Here is a 16,761-nt window from a genome sequence, read left to right on the forward strand (position 1 = left end):
TCTGCCTGCTCTGCTCCCCACTCTGCCTCTGGGGAGTCCTCTCATCCCCACAACTCTGGCCTGCACGCCTGCTCTTCTACACACACACACACACACACACACACACACACACACACAAAACCTATGTTGGGTCCTCCCTGGTTGCGCAAGGGGTTAAGTCTCAGTACTATGAAGCTATGGACAGCCACCAGCATGAGTCTGATCCCTGGCCAGGATTAGGGTTATGGTTAGAGAATACACCAAAGACAGAGCGGGGAACAGATAGGCTGAAGTACACTGCTGAGGGGAGCAGCAGGCGAGCCAGGGGAGGTCTGCTGTGCCATGTGGGTAGCTCCCTGGCCAGAGATGGAACTTGGGCTGCAGAGGCTGCGGACAGCTTCAGCTTCATAGCGCTGTGCTCAAACCCTTGCGGCACCAGGGAAGTCCTAAATAAATCTTTAAAAAAAAAACAAAAAACCCAGGGCCTCCCCGGTGGCGCAGCGGTAGAGCGCTGGGTTGCGAAGCTGCCCGCAGCCTCTGCAGCCGGTTGATCCCCGGCTGCTCCCCGGCCACCGGAGGAGGGTCCCACATGGCGCGCAGACCTCTCCTGCCGCCCGCTGCTCCCCTCTGCAGTGTGCTTCGGTCCTTCTGCCTGCTCTGCTCCCTGCTCTGGCTCTGGTGAATTCTCTCACACTCCCCGCGCTTCTGACTGTACCCAGTGCTTGTATAAACAAACAAACAAATAAATAAATTTAAAAAAAAAAACCAAAACTATCTATGTTGGATGATGCTCAAGAATGTCACTGCGAGAATGTCACTGCTATTGATGCCTTACAGTCACTGACATCGCAGGCTGGGGTTGTGTGGGTTTGTGCATTCCCAACTCACTCTGACACTCAGGTGGATCTGCTCTGTCACAGGTCATCACCCATTGGTTTGTTTGATAAACTGCAAGTAAGTGGACACGTGAAAAGACAGAATCGTGAGCGGAGCATTAACACTGCTCAGAGCAGGACAACCTCGTGTCACACGGCAGAGCCCAGAAAGAAGAACTACGAACCCTGTTTTCCTGGATGACGTGGGTGCCCTGCGGAGAAGGGGGCTACGCACAGTCAGGAACCACGCAGCCCAGAGAGCTGGGAGCAAGGGCGGGTCTGTGCCGCCAGGTGCACCCCGCAGGCTCTCCCCTCTGGGAACCCGCCCGCAGGCCGGGTCCGGGGAGGCGCCGGGGAGGCTGCTCCTTTGTCCCCCGAGGCGGCCGGCCCCAGGCCCGAGGCCCCGCCGCGCCCGCCCCGCCCCCGCCTCGGGCCGCGCAGGCCGCCGCGCAGGGTCCAGGGCTCGCGGACTCCCGGGCTCCCGCGGGGGCGACCGGGTGGCGCGACGCGGGCGCGCGGTTCACTCACGGGGGCGCCGGAAGTGCGGCCTGTGCGCGGCCGCTCTAGGCGACGCGGGTCCTGCGCTCTCGGTGGCACTCGGGGAAGGACGCTGGGCGGGAGGGGCGGGGCCGACGGCCGGATAGAAGGGTCGCGCCCCAGGATTGGCGGTCTGGGCTTTGGGGGCGGGGCCTTTGTGGGCGGGGCCCCCAGGGATTGGCCGGCCGGCCGGCGGGGCGGGGCGGCCCCTTTGTCTGCGGGCCCAGCGCGCGGCCGCCCCTTCGCGCGTGAGGCTGCGGCGCGGCCGCCTCCCGGACCCGCTCTCCCCAGGTACCGGCGGCGAGGCTCGTGGGGTAGCCGCGCTCCCTGCAGGCTCGCCCCGCGCCCCGCAGCCGGCGTCTCGGCAGGCCGCCCGGGAGGGCGTCGGGGCGGCGCGGGCCGCGGCGCCCGCTCCCCGTCGCCGCCGCTCGCGGCTGCCCCGAGCGCCGCCCGGAGCCGGGACCGGGGCCGCCCTCCGCGCCGCGGCCGGCAGAGACCCCGCCCGCCCTGTCGCCTGCGGCCGAGAGTCGCGGCGGCGGCGGTTCTGGGGCGCGGGCGGGGACGCGGGGCGCTGGGGCCGCTCGCGCGACCTGCCGGCCGGCCCTGCCGCCCGCCCCGCGGCCCCCGCGCGCCTTTGTGGGCGGCGCCCGCGGACGCGCGGCCTCCCGGCGCGGGCTGCGGCCTCTGGGGGTCCCCGGCGGCCCCCCGCGGCCCGTCCGTGGGGCGCGGCGGCAGCTCTCGGGGCCGCGCGCCGCCGCTCGGGTGGACGGGCCGGCGCCGGCGCTTGGGCGGCCGCGCGCTCGCGGGAGATCCGCGGGCTCGGGCCGTCCCGGGGCCGCGGCCTGACGCGCTGACGGCGGCGCCGCCGGGGAGACGACTCGGGCTGTGCCCGCCCGGGGTTCTCGGGCGGACTGGGAGCCTGCGCCCCATGGCCCGTCCGTGCGCGCGCCGGCCGAGCACCCCCGGGGCCTGGTCGCCGCCTCCGAGCCGCCCGGCCGGCCGCACCTGGCGGGTGCCGCGGGCGCTCCTGGTGCTGGGGCGAGTTCGGAGCCTTCCCGCTGGGGGGCTCGGGCCGCCTCTCCCGACGTCCGCTCTGGACAGCCTGCTTGGCGGGCGTGAGGGGCACCGGCCGGCAGGAGAACCTGGTCAGGACGGCGAGGGAGGGGCGCGGGAGCGCGGACAGCAGTCACCGCGGGCCAGGCCTCGCCCGGGGCGGGCCGCGTCTTTCTACCCCCGCACCAGGGTCCCGGGGCTGCCGCCCCCAAGTCCAAGACTGTGGCTGTGCCGTCCCTTGTAGCGCCTGCCCTGGCGGTGGCCGTGGGCCCGAGGCAGACCCGCCTGGCGGCCGCTGCACTTACCCTCCTGCAGAAGTTGGTCCGTTTAGGGATTTGGGGTTATTCCGTGGAGAGATTTCTAAAAACAGAATTCCTAAGCTTGAAGAATAAATATGACCGATAGGTAGTGGGCTGCTGGTGGGGGCACCCCCTGGGGGTGTCTGTCCTTGTTCCTTTGTTGGGGGGCACTTGGGGAAGCCGCCTGGGAGCCATGGCGCCCCAGGTGGTTTCTCACCTTCAGGGTGTAGCAGTTTTGGTTTGAGGCCCTTGAGGTTGCTGCCTTAGCCTCTGGTCACAGACTTGTTCCAAAACCTTATCTACCAAAGTACAAAATAAAGCTAGTTAGTGCCACTTTGTAAATGTGCTTCCTGCGTTTCTTACCAGGGTGTGAGTGCTAGTCATTGGGACTGCTAGAACAAAATACCACAGATTGGGTAACCCTCTGAACAGGGATTTTCTTCTCACAGTTCTGGAGGCTGAAGTCAGAGGTTTGGGTGCCCGCACGAGCCCTTTTTGGGTGCCCACTGAGCCAGGTGCACAAGAACGGTGCTTTCCCACCATTTTTCCTGAAATGGGCTTCCTGCCAGATTTCTGGGTCCTTGCCACATGCCCCTCGGCAGTCCAGAAGATGTGAACCTGTTCCTCACAGGACCAATTCAGGAAAGTTCTCGTTCCCCCATTTTTTTCTGAAAGTTTGGATGTGATAGACACCTCAGCTTGTCTTGAGGTGTCCCCAGCCCTGGCCTGTCTGGTGTGTCCCCAGCCTGTCCTCACTGGGGCTGTCTCTGGAGCAGCCTGACCTTGCTCCTGTACCAAGTAGCAGTAGCTCGACCCCTGTGTGAGTGTTCTTACACAGGCCCTGCATGCCGGCAGGACCTTGGGCTGAGCTGGGTGAGCAAGCTGGGCACCCAAAGCCTTTGCGAGCTTTCCAGTAGCAGGTGTGACCAAATGACCACCAGGGTCCCAGGAGTCTGTGAAGGCCCAGGGCCAGGCCCTCGGGATGCACAAGTGACTCCAGGCACCTCAGAAACCAGACCTTCCTGGGCCCACACTGAGCGCAGGAACTGTGGGTCAAGTTCACAAGGGTCAGGCCTCATCCAGAAGGACCAGGGAACCCAGGTCCCCATGTTCTCTTCTTCCTCAACCCCACAGGCTCCTCTTGCTTTCCGTCCTTCTCAGAGGCCCCACATCATGCACAATGGCAGCAGCCAGGCTCCTCTCGCCACCAGCAGGACCCCAGGTGAGCCACCCTCAAAGGCTTGTGCCGCTGCTTGTGTCCCTGAGGTCCCACTCCCAGGGCACCAAGGGACGCTGCCTTCCTCGAACTCTGTGGCCTCTTTCCTGTGACCTCCACCATCCCCACCCCCAACACACAGTTTCCCCATCTGTCCCAGGGCTTCCCCCGCTCCTGTGTCCTGGGGTGTCTCCCCAGAAACCTGTTTTGCTTGCACCCACTCAGTCCTGTTGTGGAGACTTGGTCCGACCAGCAGCAGCCCCTGTCATTCCAGGCCAAGGTGACCTTCGAGGATGTGGCCGTGCTCCTCTCCCAGGAGGAGTGGGACCGTCTAGGCCCTGCTCAGCGGGGCCTCTACCGGCACGTGATGATGGAGACTTACGGGAATGTGGTCTCACTGGGTACGGCCCTTTCTGCAAGCTTGTGTGTGTTTGTGCACAGGAGGGGGTGCTTCCCAGAGGCAGTGGTCACAGGGCAAAGGCCTTGGCTCAGCCCCAGGTGCTCAGCTCCTGTCCATCTCACACCTGTGGACTGGGAGACCCAGGGTGGGGGTGCTGGCAGATGTTGCACAGACAGAAGGACTTTCCTTGAGCAGGACTTCCAGGATCCAAGCCCAACGTGATCTCCCAGCTGGAGCGAGGGGAAGAACCATGGGTCCCGGATGGGCAGGGGCCTGAGCAAAGCAGGGATCTGGGCAACAGCCACTCAGGTGAGTCTTCTCCTAGCAGTTCAGGTATGACCTGCTCTCCCTTGTTTTGGGACTTTGGACAGGCAATAGGTACATTAGGTTGTGGCCATCTTGCATGGAATTTTAAACTTTTGCTGGGTGCAGCTACAGATGGCAAGAAAACATGGAGCTTTCCCCAAAACCAGACCTGGGCTTCCTGGTGACTATGGTCTGGACTGGTGGAGGCCCCTCAGCTCTGAAGTCGAAGCAACTGATGTTTCATCTGCCTCAGCCCACAGAGCCTCTGACTCGGAGACATCTCCCCTGTCCCTGCAGGCACTCTCACTGCTGCCTTGCAGATATCACCTCCCACCTGGCAGATTGCCATCACGTCTCTCTCACCTTGCCCCTAGTGAATTCTCCAGACAGCCCCTACGCACAGTCTCCTGTATGGGTTACATACATCCATGTCTCTGGGGCCTGCGTGTAGGTCGCACATCTCCCTACCTGCGTCCACAGTCATAGGCCTGGCGCTGTATCTGTTCCTACAGCAGACGCCTCGGTCCATGGCAGGCTGCCACTTGCTGCTTTGTGCCCAGCGCTGGCACAGGAATGACAAGACCTCAGGCCAACGTTGTGACTCCCTTTAGGGCTTGACTTCACTGTCACGTGCAGTCAGGGAAGCCGCCTCCCGGGGGCACTCACTGTGGTTTTGAGTGGGGTTGACCTTTTCACTCTGGATTTGCTGTTTCAGAATGTGAGCACAAAGGAGAGACCCAAAGTAGAGGTTTGAGTCTGGCGCCATTTGTTTCAGAGGACACACCAGTGATTGTGGAGAAAACACAGCTGGGGTGGATCAGTGAAGGGAGCTGTGACCGTGACCAGAGCTGCTGTCAGAGTTCAGGCCCTGGAGTCAAGGGGTTGGGCCAGAGTGAGCCCGTCACCCCCCGCCAGGCCGCTGCTGCTGGGGAGCGGCCTTACAAATGCATCGAGTGCGGGAAGTGCTTTGGGCGGAGCTCCCACCTCCTCCAGCATCAGAGAACCCACACTGGAGAGAAGCCCTACGTGTGTGGAGTGTGTGGGAAGGCCTTCAGCCAGAGCTCTGTCCTGAGCAAGCACCGGCGGATCCACACGGGGGAAAAGCCCTATGAGTGTAATGAGTGTGGAAAGGCCTTTCGAGTGAGCTCAGATCTTGCTCAGCATCACAAAATCCACACGGGAGAGAAGCCCCACGAGTGTGTGGAGTGTGGGAAGGCCTTCACACAGCTCTCCCACCTCATCCAGCACCAGCGCATCCACACGGGGGAGCGGCCCTATGTGTGCCCTCTGTGTGGGAAGGCCTTCAACCACAGCACCGTCCTGCGGAGCCACCAGCGGGTGCACACTGGGGAGAAGCCACATGAGTGCAGCCAGTGCGGCCGGGCCTTCAGTGTCAAGAGGACACTGCTGCAGCACCAGCGGGCACACACTGGGGAGAAGCCCTACACCTGTAGCCAGTGTGGCCGGGCCTTCAGTGACCGCTCGGTGCTCATCCAGCACCACAATGTGCACAGTGGTGAGAAGCCCTATGAGTGCGGGGCCTGTGGGAAGGCCTTCAGCCACCGCTCTACCTTGATGAACCACGAGCGCATCCACACCGAGGAGAAGCCCTACGGCTGCTACGCTTGCGGGAAGGCCTTCGTGCAGCACTCACACCTGATCCAGCACCAGCGCGTGCACACAGGGGAGAAGCCCTACGTGTGTGGGGAGTGTGGGCACGCCTTCAGTGCCCGCAGGTCTCTGGTACAGCACGAGAGGATCCACACTGGTGAGAGGCCCTTCCGGTGCTCACAGTGTGGCAAGGCTTTCAGCCTCAAAGCCACCCTGATCGTGCACCTGCGGACCCACACAGGCGAGAGGCCCTATGAGTGCAGCCGCTGCGGCAAGGCCTTTAGCCAGTATTCTGTGCTTATCCAGCACCAGCGCATCCACACCGGTGAGCGGCCCTACGAGTGCGGGGAGTGTGGGCGCGCCTTCAACCAGCACGGGCACCTCATCCAGCACCAGAAGGTGCACAGGAAGGTGTGACCTCGGCTGCCAGGAGGTCCACACTCAGGAGCTCACACCAGGCCAGGAAGGCGCCACCCAGGAGCAGCTTCCATGGACTCTACAGGATGTTCTTCTTGCTCACTTTGGGAACAGAGTAACTGCACAGAGAAGCACTGAACATGTTCCTGTAGAAAAGTTTCAGAGGATGCTTCTTATATTTTTCTCAATATGCTGAAGTCACATTGGAGAGAAATCTCAGTTTTGATGAAGACAGCCATAGTTCATTCCTTAACATTAGTTCATTTGGAGTAACTAAGAAAAGTTAAAGCATAAGGACTACTGATAAAACTCTTAAATTGCAAATAAAGGGTTTTTTTCTCCTTAGAATATCACATACCTTTTCTAAAGAGTTATTCCTGTTATTTCTCTTAAAATTAGAGTGTTGGATTATTTTCAGTATTCTTTTAAAACACTACAGTGCTGTATGTTTAAAAACTTTGAAAACATGCCATCAAGCATCATGTGATATGGGTGGAAATCCAAAGTGTGTGGAATCACCTGTTTTTGTATGAAAAAAGGAAGAAAGTCCAAATATAATGAGAAATTGTGAAATTTAGAAGCCCTTTCTCTGGTGCTTTAACTTTATCCAGGATCAGAAGGGATGTCCTAACAAGTAAAAGTTAAGAGTTTTCCTCAAAACCTTCCTTTATGACCCATAGGCCATGCCCCAGAGACCTCATAGCTGTCACATCAAGTGGGTGCCTCTACATGCTGTTACTTCAAAAAAAAAAAAAAAAAGACAGTTCTTTAGTACCTGTTTTTTTAGACAATTCTCCAGCTGTTTATTATTTTTTATTCCTATGTTTATGGGTTTGTGGTTTTTTGTTTTTACTCCTGGTTACAAGAGAATCTAGTATCATCATACTGTGGTGAATCTGGCTTTCATGGTTTAAAATTTGTGTTTAGCCTTTTCAGAAAATACTTGATCTGCTGTAAGGATACAGTTCTTGTAACTAAGTTTGTATCAGAGCCATTTCTAGTAGCCGTCAGCCATAAAGGACTCTAAAAGATCCCAGCCTCTTCAGATTATCCTGATGAAGAAGGTTTTCTCAAAACCATCAGCTGCTCTGGAAAGACCAAGCACTGAGGTATTGTTCCTGCCCGCACCAGTACACTGAGCAGACAGTGGAGAGAGGCTCCTGGCTGACATGTTACTTGAGAGGCACGGAGGCCCTGATGTCTCAATGCAGGGAAATCCTGACGGCTATCACCAGGCATTGGGCATCACTTCGGATGGTGAGTTGACACTGCTGCAGAGCAGGTGGTGGCACCTTAAGAGCAATGACTTCACTAGGGTGTCGCTTTGTGGAGCCCAAATCACACGTGTTACTTCAAAAATGAAGCCCTGAAGTCGTGCTTTGGAGTGGCTGATACTGCCACTGGTTGAAGAACCTGGATCCCCTGAGATGACTCCAGTGTTACATCAGAGGAGCTGAAGTCACTAAACTTCATAGGCGCTGAGACCAATCAATAAGGTATTGCCTGAAGTTCCCCACAGCTGGAAGCTACCAGCCCACCTGGAGCCAGTCCACAGCTCATCTGACTGTGCTGCTGAGCACTCACCACCACTCGGCACAGTGTCCAGTCACGTGGATGAGTTGAGTAAGAATGAGGTTCATCAGAATGAATGAGAGTTTATTTACATTCAGCTTACAGGCTAAATGCTTGGAAGGGCCTCAGTCTGTCACAGACAATTCAAGTTGCATAGTTACTCAGTTGGTGAATTCTCCGCATAACCTGAGCTATTGGAGGAAATCTTCCCAGAATGTAGTTTGCTTTCATGCCGCCTCCGTGAAAGTGTACTTAATACTATTTTGCCTTTTCTTGCTACCAGCCTGTCATTGACCCCTTTGTGAGCTTACAGGTTGTGGGAAGTGAGCTGTCGCCCCTACCCGGGGAGGGTCCCGGGTCCTGCATTGTTGCCACTCAACCTGCTGGAACAGATGGACACTGCCTCTTTTGGAAGTGGCATCAGCGACCAAATTGGCCTTTGGGGTCTCCCCTCATTGAGATAAATTTTTTAGCCATTGCCTCTGCTTCTGACTTAGCAGCATTCCATGCTGATGGGTGTGGTTTTTTTATTCAGAGTCTGCATATTCTAAATAAAACCTTTATATTATTTCTCCTTACAGCTGCAAGGAATTTGATATTTAGTTCTCTAAATTTTACTTGGAAAACGGTTTCGTCCATGTGGAGTTTATTTCTGTGTATTGTGTATAATCAAGCAATTTTCAATAAAAAAAAAAAAAAACATTGTGGATGAAGGGAGACCAATGCTGATAATCTACAAGTCAGTAACAAATGGTTGGGCAGCCCAGTATGGGAAGAGCATGCCATCTCCTTAAGAGCTGGTGAAAGTCACCCAGGGCTGTGAAAGTGAGAGATTAATGCTTTCACCCTCCCCCCCCCCTTTACTAAAAGAAGTAGACATTTAATAGCTGCATAACTTTTAGTTTTCCTTATATCTAAAGGTTGCACCTGGTTTTTTAAAAATATTTATTTATGCATACAAGAATAGCCAGAGGTGCTGCTGGGTGGGGAGGCCAGGTGAAAGGACACCTCAGAGACAGAGTGGGGAGCAGATCAGGTGAATTGACTGAAATACACTACTGAGGGGAGCAGCGGGCTAGTCAGGAGAGGTTTGTGCTGTGTGGGTTGCTGCCTGGCCAGGGATTGAACTCTTACTGCAGTGGCTGCAGTTAGATTCATAGTGCTGAGACTTAACCCCTTGCACCACCAGGAAGGCACCTATTTTTTTTTTTTAAAGTACGTAGGTGTTTTGAAGTCCTGGATACCAGCCTGTGAGAGAGGTGGGAACATGGCGTGACCCTTTCCCTTCACTGGAAAAAGATGACTGCACATCAGGAGTTGGCTCTGCAGGCTGCAGGGGAGGCAAGGGCACTCCTAGAGGACAGGCTGGGCAAATTCTGGCCACCAAAGGCTACTATGCAGAGGAGCTACTGGCGTGGGAGACCTGGGAGGGTCTTTACTAGGAGTTTAGGCTTTCCCTGGGCAGAGGGGAAACTCCAGCCAAGGCATCTGGGTTAGTTTAAGGGATATGGCATTCATTTTCATACTTACAATTTCTTTGTTTTTATTTATACATATAAGAGCTGGGGTACAGGCCAGAGGTGCAGGGGTGAGAGGATCCACCAGACAGAGTGAGGAGTGGAACAGGCAGATCCACTGAAACACACCGCTGAGGGGAGCAGCAGGGGGACAGGAAAGGTCTACGCCCTGCGGGTCTGGTGATAGCTTGACACAGACATCCTCTGCGCCACCAGGGAGGCCCCATGCTTACAAGTTCTTTGGAAACTCAGGTAAGGTGGTGTGAAGATCATTACAAGACCGCCTTCACTTCTGACACCAGTAATCTGCACAGTGACTCAGAGCTCATGACGAAGCTGCTACATACACACAGGTACAGCCTGTGACAGGTGCAGGGAGCACAACCCAGGAGATGGCACATGGGGAACCTCTGCTGTCCTCTCCCTGAGCAGTCTAGGCAGCACACTGCCCCAGCACTGAGTACTGCTGACAAGGACACCCACCTGAGCCTTGGCATCAAGTTTTCATTGCGGTTCGGTGATGCTGACCCAGCAAATGTCTGCTGTCAGGTCAGGCTGATGCTGCATGCCCCAAGGCCCCACTAAGTCACACGGTGTGAACTACCTGGATGGCCCAAGGTCACCGGTAATTGAAGACATCGGACAGGACATTCCAAACACCAGGAGTTGAGGGCAAAGGCCAGCCTTCTTCAGGGAAGGTTAGTCCTTGCTATGTGGGTGGTAACGCAGAAATGTATCAATGTCCTTTACAAAGCTTGTCCTGTTCCTAAGATTTATAGATGTAATTTTTTTATGAATTTTTTTAGATTTATTTATTTATTTATACAAGCACTGGGTACAGTCAGAAGCGCAGAAGGGTGAGAGAATTCACCAGAGCCAGAGCGGGGAACAGAACAGGCAGACTGACAAAATACACTGCTGAGGGGAGCAGCAGGCGTGGAGGAGGGGTCTGTTGTGCCATGTGGGACCCTCGCTGGTGGCCGGGGATCGAACCGGCGCTGCAGAGACTGCGGGCAGCTTCGCAGGCCAGCGCTCAACCACTGTGCCACCAGGGGAGGCCCTATAGATGTAATTTTTAAAAATAAAGGCCTGAAATTAGTCACTACAGAATACGTTGACAAATTTTATAAAGTATGTCAAGTGGATAGAAACTGAAGTGAAAAACATTTCAGTGGTTCAACAGCAGATAAAAAGTATCTGAACTTGATAATTGAAATTATCCAGAATGAGAAGCAAAAGGAAGAATGAGAAAAACAATCCTGAGAAAATCATGAAACACCACCAAATGAATCAACATGCACATTAGAGGATTTCCACAAGGAAAAGAGAAGGACAAAAATATTTGCAGAAATAACGGTCAGGGAATTCTAAGATCTGAGGAGACATGAAAATTCATGTCAAGGAAATGAACTCCAAACAGGATTCATCTCAAAGAGACCCACACTGAATCATATTCTAGTCCAGCTGTCAAAACGCAAAGACAGTGTCCTCCCTGGTGGCGCAAGGGGTTAAGTCTCAGCACTAAGAAGCTGTCCGCAGCCTCTGAGGCACGGGTTTGATCCCCGGCCAGAGAACTGGCCCACGGGGTGCAGCAGACCTCTCCTGTCTTCCCCACTGCTCTGCTCAACAGTGGATTTCAGTAGGTCTGCCTGTTCTGCTCCCCACTCTGTCTCTGGTGAGTCCTCTCACCCCCACACCTTTGGCCTGCACTCCAGCTCTTGTATGCATAAATAAATAAATCTTAAAAAAAAAAGCCCAGGGGCCTCCCTGGTGGCACAAGGGGTTAAGACAGCACTATGGGCCTCCCCTGGTGGCGCAGCGGTTGAGCGCTGTAGAAGCTGACCTTTCCTGCCGTGCCCGCTGCTCCCCTCAGCAGTGTATTTTGTCCGTCTGCCTGTTCTGTTCCCTGCTCTGGCTCTGGTGAATCCTCCCACCCTCCCACACTTCTGACTGTACCCAGTGCTTGTATAAATAAATAAATCTTAAAAAAAAAAAAAAAAAGACAGCACTATGAAGCAATCTACAGCTGCTGCAGCACAAGTTTGATCCCTGGCCAGGGAGGTGACCCACAGACCTCTCCTGTCTTGACCACTGCTCCCCTCAGCAGTGTATTTCTGTACATCTGCCTGTTCTGCTCCCTACTATGTCTCTGGTGAGTACACACACACACACACACACACCCCATCTCTGCACCTTAGCTCTTGTATGCATAAATAAATCTTTTTTTTTTTTTAAAGATTTTTTTTTAAAATAGAGGCATGTTTTTCTTTATTTGTTTGCTTGTTTGTTTTGGTTTTTTTGTTTATACAAGCACAGGGTACAGTCAGAAGCGCGGGAGGGCGAGAGAATTCACCAGAGCCAGAGCGGGGAGCAGAGCAGGCAGAAGGACCGAAGGACACTGCTGAGGGGAGCAGCGGGCGGCAGGAGAGGTCTGCGCGCCATGCGGGACCCTCCTCCGGTGGCCGGGGAGCAGCCGGGGATTGAACCGGCGCCGCAGAGGCCGCGGGCAGCTTCGCAACCCAGCGCTCTACCGCTGCGCCACCGGGGAGGCCCTGCATAAATAAATCTTTAAAAAAAAAAAGCCCAATGATAATCATTTGGAAGCAGCAACGGAAAAATAATACCTCACACTGAAAAAAAATTCTTAGATTAGCAACTGATTTCTCAGAAATTCTGGAGGCTAGAAGGTAATGATGTGTTTACAGGCCTGAAGGGGGGGAAAATACCAGCTAAGAATTTGACATACAGCAAAATGACCCTTCAAGAAAGGAGAAATTGCCGGGCGTGGTGGCGCGCGCCTGTAGTCCCAGCTACTCGGGAGGCAGAGGCAGGAGGATCGCTTGAGTCCAGGAGTTCTGGGCTGCAGTGCGCTGTGCCGATCGGGTGTCCGCACTAAGTTCGGCATCAATATGGTGACCTCCCGGCAGCGGGGGACCACCAGGTTGCCTAAGGAGGGGTGAACCGGCCCAGGTCGGAAACGGAGCAGGTCAAAACTCCCGTGCTGATCAGTAGTGGGATCGCGCCTGTGAATAGCCACTGCACTCCAGCCTGGGCAACATAGCGAGACCCTGACTCGCCTTAAAAAATAAAAAATAAAATAAAAAAAAAAAGAAAGGAGAAATTAAGACGATATTTCCAGATAAAGAAAAGTTGAGGTAGTTCATTACCAGCCATCCTCCTCTACAAGAAATGCAGGGGTTAGGGGGTGGGGGTGGGGTCCTTCAGGTCAAAATGAAAGGATATTAGAAATTCAAAACTGTAAGAAAAAAAAACACTGGTAAAAGTAACTGCATAGGTAAATATGAAAGGTATTGACAGTATTCTGTGGTGTCTAACTTGTTCCTACATTGTTTAATAGGCAAATGCACATAAAATAAGCACAAGTACATGTTAATAGGCATACAATGTATGAACATGTGGTCTACGGCAATAACACTATAGAGTGGGACAGACAGAAATAGGAAAAGGTGTTTTTACTATTAAAATTATGTTTTGGAGTTACCTAAACAGGATTGTTACCAGCGCAGGGTTTTAAAGAAAAACTACATTTTTTAAAGGCAGAGAAATTGAGGGGGAGAAACAGATATGACAGATAAATGGTAAATGTATGTCCATCAATAATCATAAAATTCTAAGTGGATTAAACAGTTCTATCAAAAGAGATTATCAGGTTAGATTTTAAAAATGATCTAACTACATGCTCTCTGTAAGAAACATATAAAGACACAAGTTGAAAATAAAAGGATGAATAAAATATATCCCATGCAAATAGTAACTAAAAGGGAGCTGAAGTGGCTATGTTTTTATTAGTCACAAATGACAAAAAAATTACAAGAGACAGGACATTTTCCATTGATAAAGGTTCAATATAGCAAAAAGATGTTATAAACATACACACCAAATAACAGAACCCTAATTATCCAAATCAAAATGATGAAAGGGGGCTTCCCGGTGGCGCAGCGGTTGAGCGCTGGGTTGCGAAGCTGCCCGCGGCCTCTGCCACGCCGGTTCGATCCCCGGCTGCTCCCCGGCCACCAGAGGAGGGTCCCACATGGCGCGCAGACCTCTCCTGCCGCCCGCTGCTCCCCCCAGCAGTGTCCTTCGGTCCTTCTGCCTGCTCTGCTCCCTGCTCTGGCTCTGGTGAATTCTCTCACTCTCCCGTGCTTCTGACTGTACCCAGTGCATGTATAAACAAACAAACAAATAAATAAATAAAACATGCCTCTATTTAAAAAAAAAAAAAATGATGAAAGGAAAACAAGTCTTTTTTTTTTTTTAAGATTTTAATTTTTGGGCTTCCCTGGTGACGCAGGGGTTACTATGAAGCTATCCACAGCCACTGCAGCACAAGTTCCATCCCCAGCTAGGGAGCTACCCACATGGTGCCGCAGACCTCTCCTGACTTGCCCACTGCTCCCCTCAGCAGTGTACTTAGGTCAATCTGCTTGTTCTGTTCCCCACTCTGTCTCTAGTGAATCCTCTCATCCCCACACACACCTCTGGCCTGTACCCCAGTTCTTGTATGCATAAATAAATAAATCCTTAACAAAAAAAGATTTTTATTTATTTATGCACACAAGAACTGGGTGTAGGCCAGAGGTTGGGGGTAATGAAAGGACTCCTCAGAGACAGAGTGGGGAGCAAAACAGGCTGATCTGCTGAAATCCACTGCTGAGCAGAGCAGCGGGCAAGACAGGAAAGGTCTGCTGCGCCCTGTGGGTCAGCTCTCTGGCTGGGGATCAAAGTGGTGGTGCAGTGGCTGGGGATAGCTTGATAGCACTGAGACTTTAACCCCTGCACCACTGGGGAGGCCGCAATACTTTATTTTTTTTAATTTATTTTTTAAAGATTTATTTATTTGTTTATACAAGCACTGGGTACAGTCAGAAGCGCGGGAGGGTGAGAGAATTCACCAGAGCCAGAGCAGGGAGCAGAACAGGCAGACTGACAAAGTACACTACTGAGGGGAGCAGATCATGAGAGATCCGCGCGCCATGTGGGACTCTTGACAGTGGCCAGGGGCTGGCAGCTTTGCAGCCCAGCGCTCAACCGCTGCACCACCGGGGAGGCCCCCCAATACTTTATTTTTAATAACACAACAATCACTGAAAATCAATAAGGAAAGAGAGGGCTTAAAGGACACCAGGAATCACTCACAGGCAGCTACACTCATCAGCTGGACGCATTCCTTCCAAGGGTATTTGGGGCATCTCTCCACATTAAATCATAACACAGAGGGCCTTCCTGGTGGTGCAAGGGGTTAAGCACAGGACTATGAAGCTGTCAACAGCCACTGCAGCTGGAGTTCTATCCCCGGCTGGCCAGGGAGCTACCCACATGGCACAGCAGACCTCTCCTGTCTCCCAGCTGCTCCCCTCAGCAGTGGATTTCAATCTGCCTGTTCTGTTCCCCACTCTGTCTCTGGTGAATCCTCTCACCCCCACATCTATGGCCTGTACCCCAGTTCTTGTATGCATAAATAAATCTTTAAAAAAAAAAAAAAAAAAAAGGTGGGCCTCCCCTGGTGGCACAGTGGTTGAGTGCTGGGCTGCGAAGCTGCCCGCAGCCTCTGCAGCGCCGGTTTGTTCCCTGGCCGCCAGCGAGGGTCCCACATGGCGCCACAGACCTCTCCTGCCACCCGCTGCTCCCCTCAGCAGTGTACTTCGTCAGTCTGCCTGTTCTGCTCCCCGCTCTGGCTCTGGTGAATTCTCTCACCCTCCCGCACTTATGACTGTACCCAGTGCTTGTATAAATAAATAAATAAATCTTAAAAAAAAAAAGTTTTAAAAATTAAAAAAAGGTATTGAGATAACAAGTCTAGTCACATGAACATTAAAATAAACAAAATACATAGGTATAAAGGAAACAAGAGCTTGTCTACTGAAAACTAAAAGCTCACTGAAATAAGCTCAAGAACACATCAACAAGGGCCTCCCTGGTGGCACAGCAGGTTGAGCGCAGCACTGTGAAGCTGTCCACAGCCCCTGCAGCATGGGTTCAATTCCTGGCTGGCCAAGGAGATACCCACAGGGTGCAGCAGACCTCTCCTGTCTCACCCACCGCTCCCCTCAGCAGTGCCTTAGGTCCATATGCCTGTTCTGTTCCCCGCTCTGTCTCTGGTGAATCCTCTCACCCTCCCGCACCTCTGGCCTGTACCCCAGTTCTTGTATAAATAAATCTTTAAAAAAAAAAAAAAAAAAAGAACACATCAACTAATGGAAATAGACACTGTGCTTTGGGAAAGGAATTAATATTGCTAAAGTGACATTACCTGAAGTGATCTAGAGTCAATACTATCCTTATCAAAATCCCATTGGGGGGTGGGCCTCCCCGGTGGCGCAGCGGTTGAGCGCTGGGTTGCGAAGCTGCCCGCAGCCTCTGCGGCACCGGTTCGATCCCCGGCTGCTCCCCGGCCACCGGAGGAGGGTCCCACATGGCGCGCAGACCTCTCCTGCTGCCCGCTGCTCCCCTCAGCAGTGTCCTTCGGTCCTTCTGCCTGCTCTGCTCCCCGCTCTGGCTCTGGTGAATTCTCTCACCCTCCCGCGCTTCTGACTGTACCCAGTGCATGTATAAACAAAATAAACAAACAAATAAAATAAATAAATAAATAAAAACATGCCTCTATAAAAAAAAATAAAAATAAAAATAAAAATCCCATTGGGTCTTTTGCAAATATAGAAAAATTCACACTAAAAAAACCTCAAGGCCCCCAACAGCCAAAACAATCCTGAATAAAAGAATGTTGGGGGCCTCCCCGGTGGCGCAGCGGTTGAGCGCTGGGTTGCGAATCTGCCCGCGCCCTCTGCGGCGCCGGTTCGATCCCCGGCTGCTCCCTGGCCACCGGAGGAGGGTCCCACATGGCGCGCAGACCTCTCCTGCCGCCCGCTGCTCCCCTCAGCAGTGTGCCTCGGTCCTTCTGCCTGCTCTGCTCCCCGCTCTGGCTCTGGTGAATTCTCTCACCCTCCCGCGCTTCTGACTG

The 16,761-nt window shown here is 53.5% G+C and overlaps 1 protein-coding gene across 5 annotated transcripts; it reads left to right on the plus strand.

Moving 5' to 3' along the window:
• The first annotated feature begins 1,626 nt into the window (after nucleotides 1-1,626).
• ZNF250 (zinc finger protein 250) lies at nucleotides 1,627-9,040 on the plus strand. 5 transcript variants are annotated; one of them, XM_054691938.1, is made up of 5 exons: nucleotides 1,627-1,682; nucleotides 3,193-3,382; nucleotides 3,875-3,965; nucleotides 4,555-4,668; nucleotides 5,381-9,040. In XM_054691938.1, the coding sequence occupies exons 2-5, from the start codon at nucleotides 3,332-3,334 to the stop codon at nucleotides 6,691-6,693; spliced, it is 1,569 nt and encodes a 522-aa protein (XP_054547913.1). In that variant the 5' UTR covers nucleotides 1,627-1,682; nucleotides 3,193-3,331; the 3' UTR covers nucleotides 6,694-9,040. The 5 variants fall into 5 exon arrangements, with proteins under 5 accessions (XP_054547913.1, XP_037347223.1, XP_037347252.1 ...); XM_037491326.2 differs by lacking the exon at nucleotides 3,193-3,382 and adding an exon at nucleotides 4,219-4,360 and having other exon boundaries at nucleotides 3,878-3,965; nucleotides 5,381-9,027; XM_037491355.2 differs by lacking the exon at nucleotides 3,193-3,382 and adding an exon at nucleotides 4,234-4,360 and having other exon boundaries at nucleotides 3,878-3,965; nucleotides 5,381-9,027.
• The last annotated feature ends 7,721 nt before the right edge of the window (nucleotides 9,041-16,761 follow it).

Source organism: Talpa occidentalis, unplaced genomic scaffold (assembly GCF_014898055.3).
Source record: "Talpa occidentalis isolate TD23 unplaced genomic scaffold, MPIMG_talOcc4v2.1, whole genome shotgun sequence".
Lineage (NCBI taxonomy): Eukaryota > Metazoa > Chordata > Mammalia > Eulipotyphla > Talpidae > Talpa > Talpa occidentalis.

Bases quoted from the DNA above. Each gene is read 5' to 3' on its own strand.
- ZNF250 (XM_037530777.2), top strand. From the start codon at position 3,674: ATGACCACCAGGGTCCCAGGAGTCTGTGAAGGCCCAGGGCCAGGCCCT. The intron at 3,966-4,554 runs GTGAGCCACCCT...TTCCTTGAGCAG, and splicing joins CGCCACCAGCAGGACCCCAG to GACTTCCAGGATCCAAGCCC. The intron at 4,669-5,380 runs GTGAGTCTTCTC...TTGCTGTTTCAG, and splicing joins TCTGGGCAACAGCCACTCAG to AATGTGAGCACAAAGGAGAG.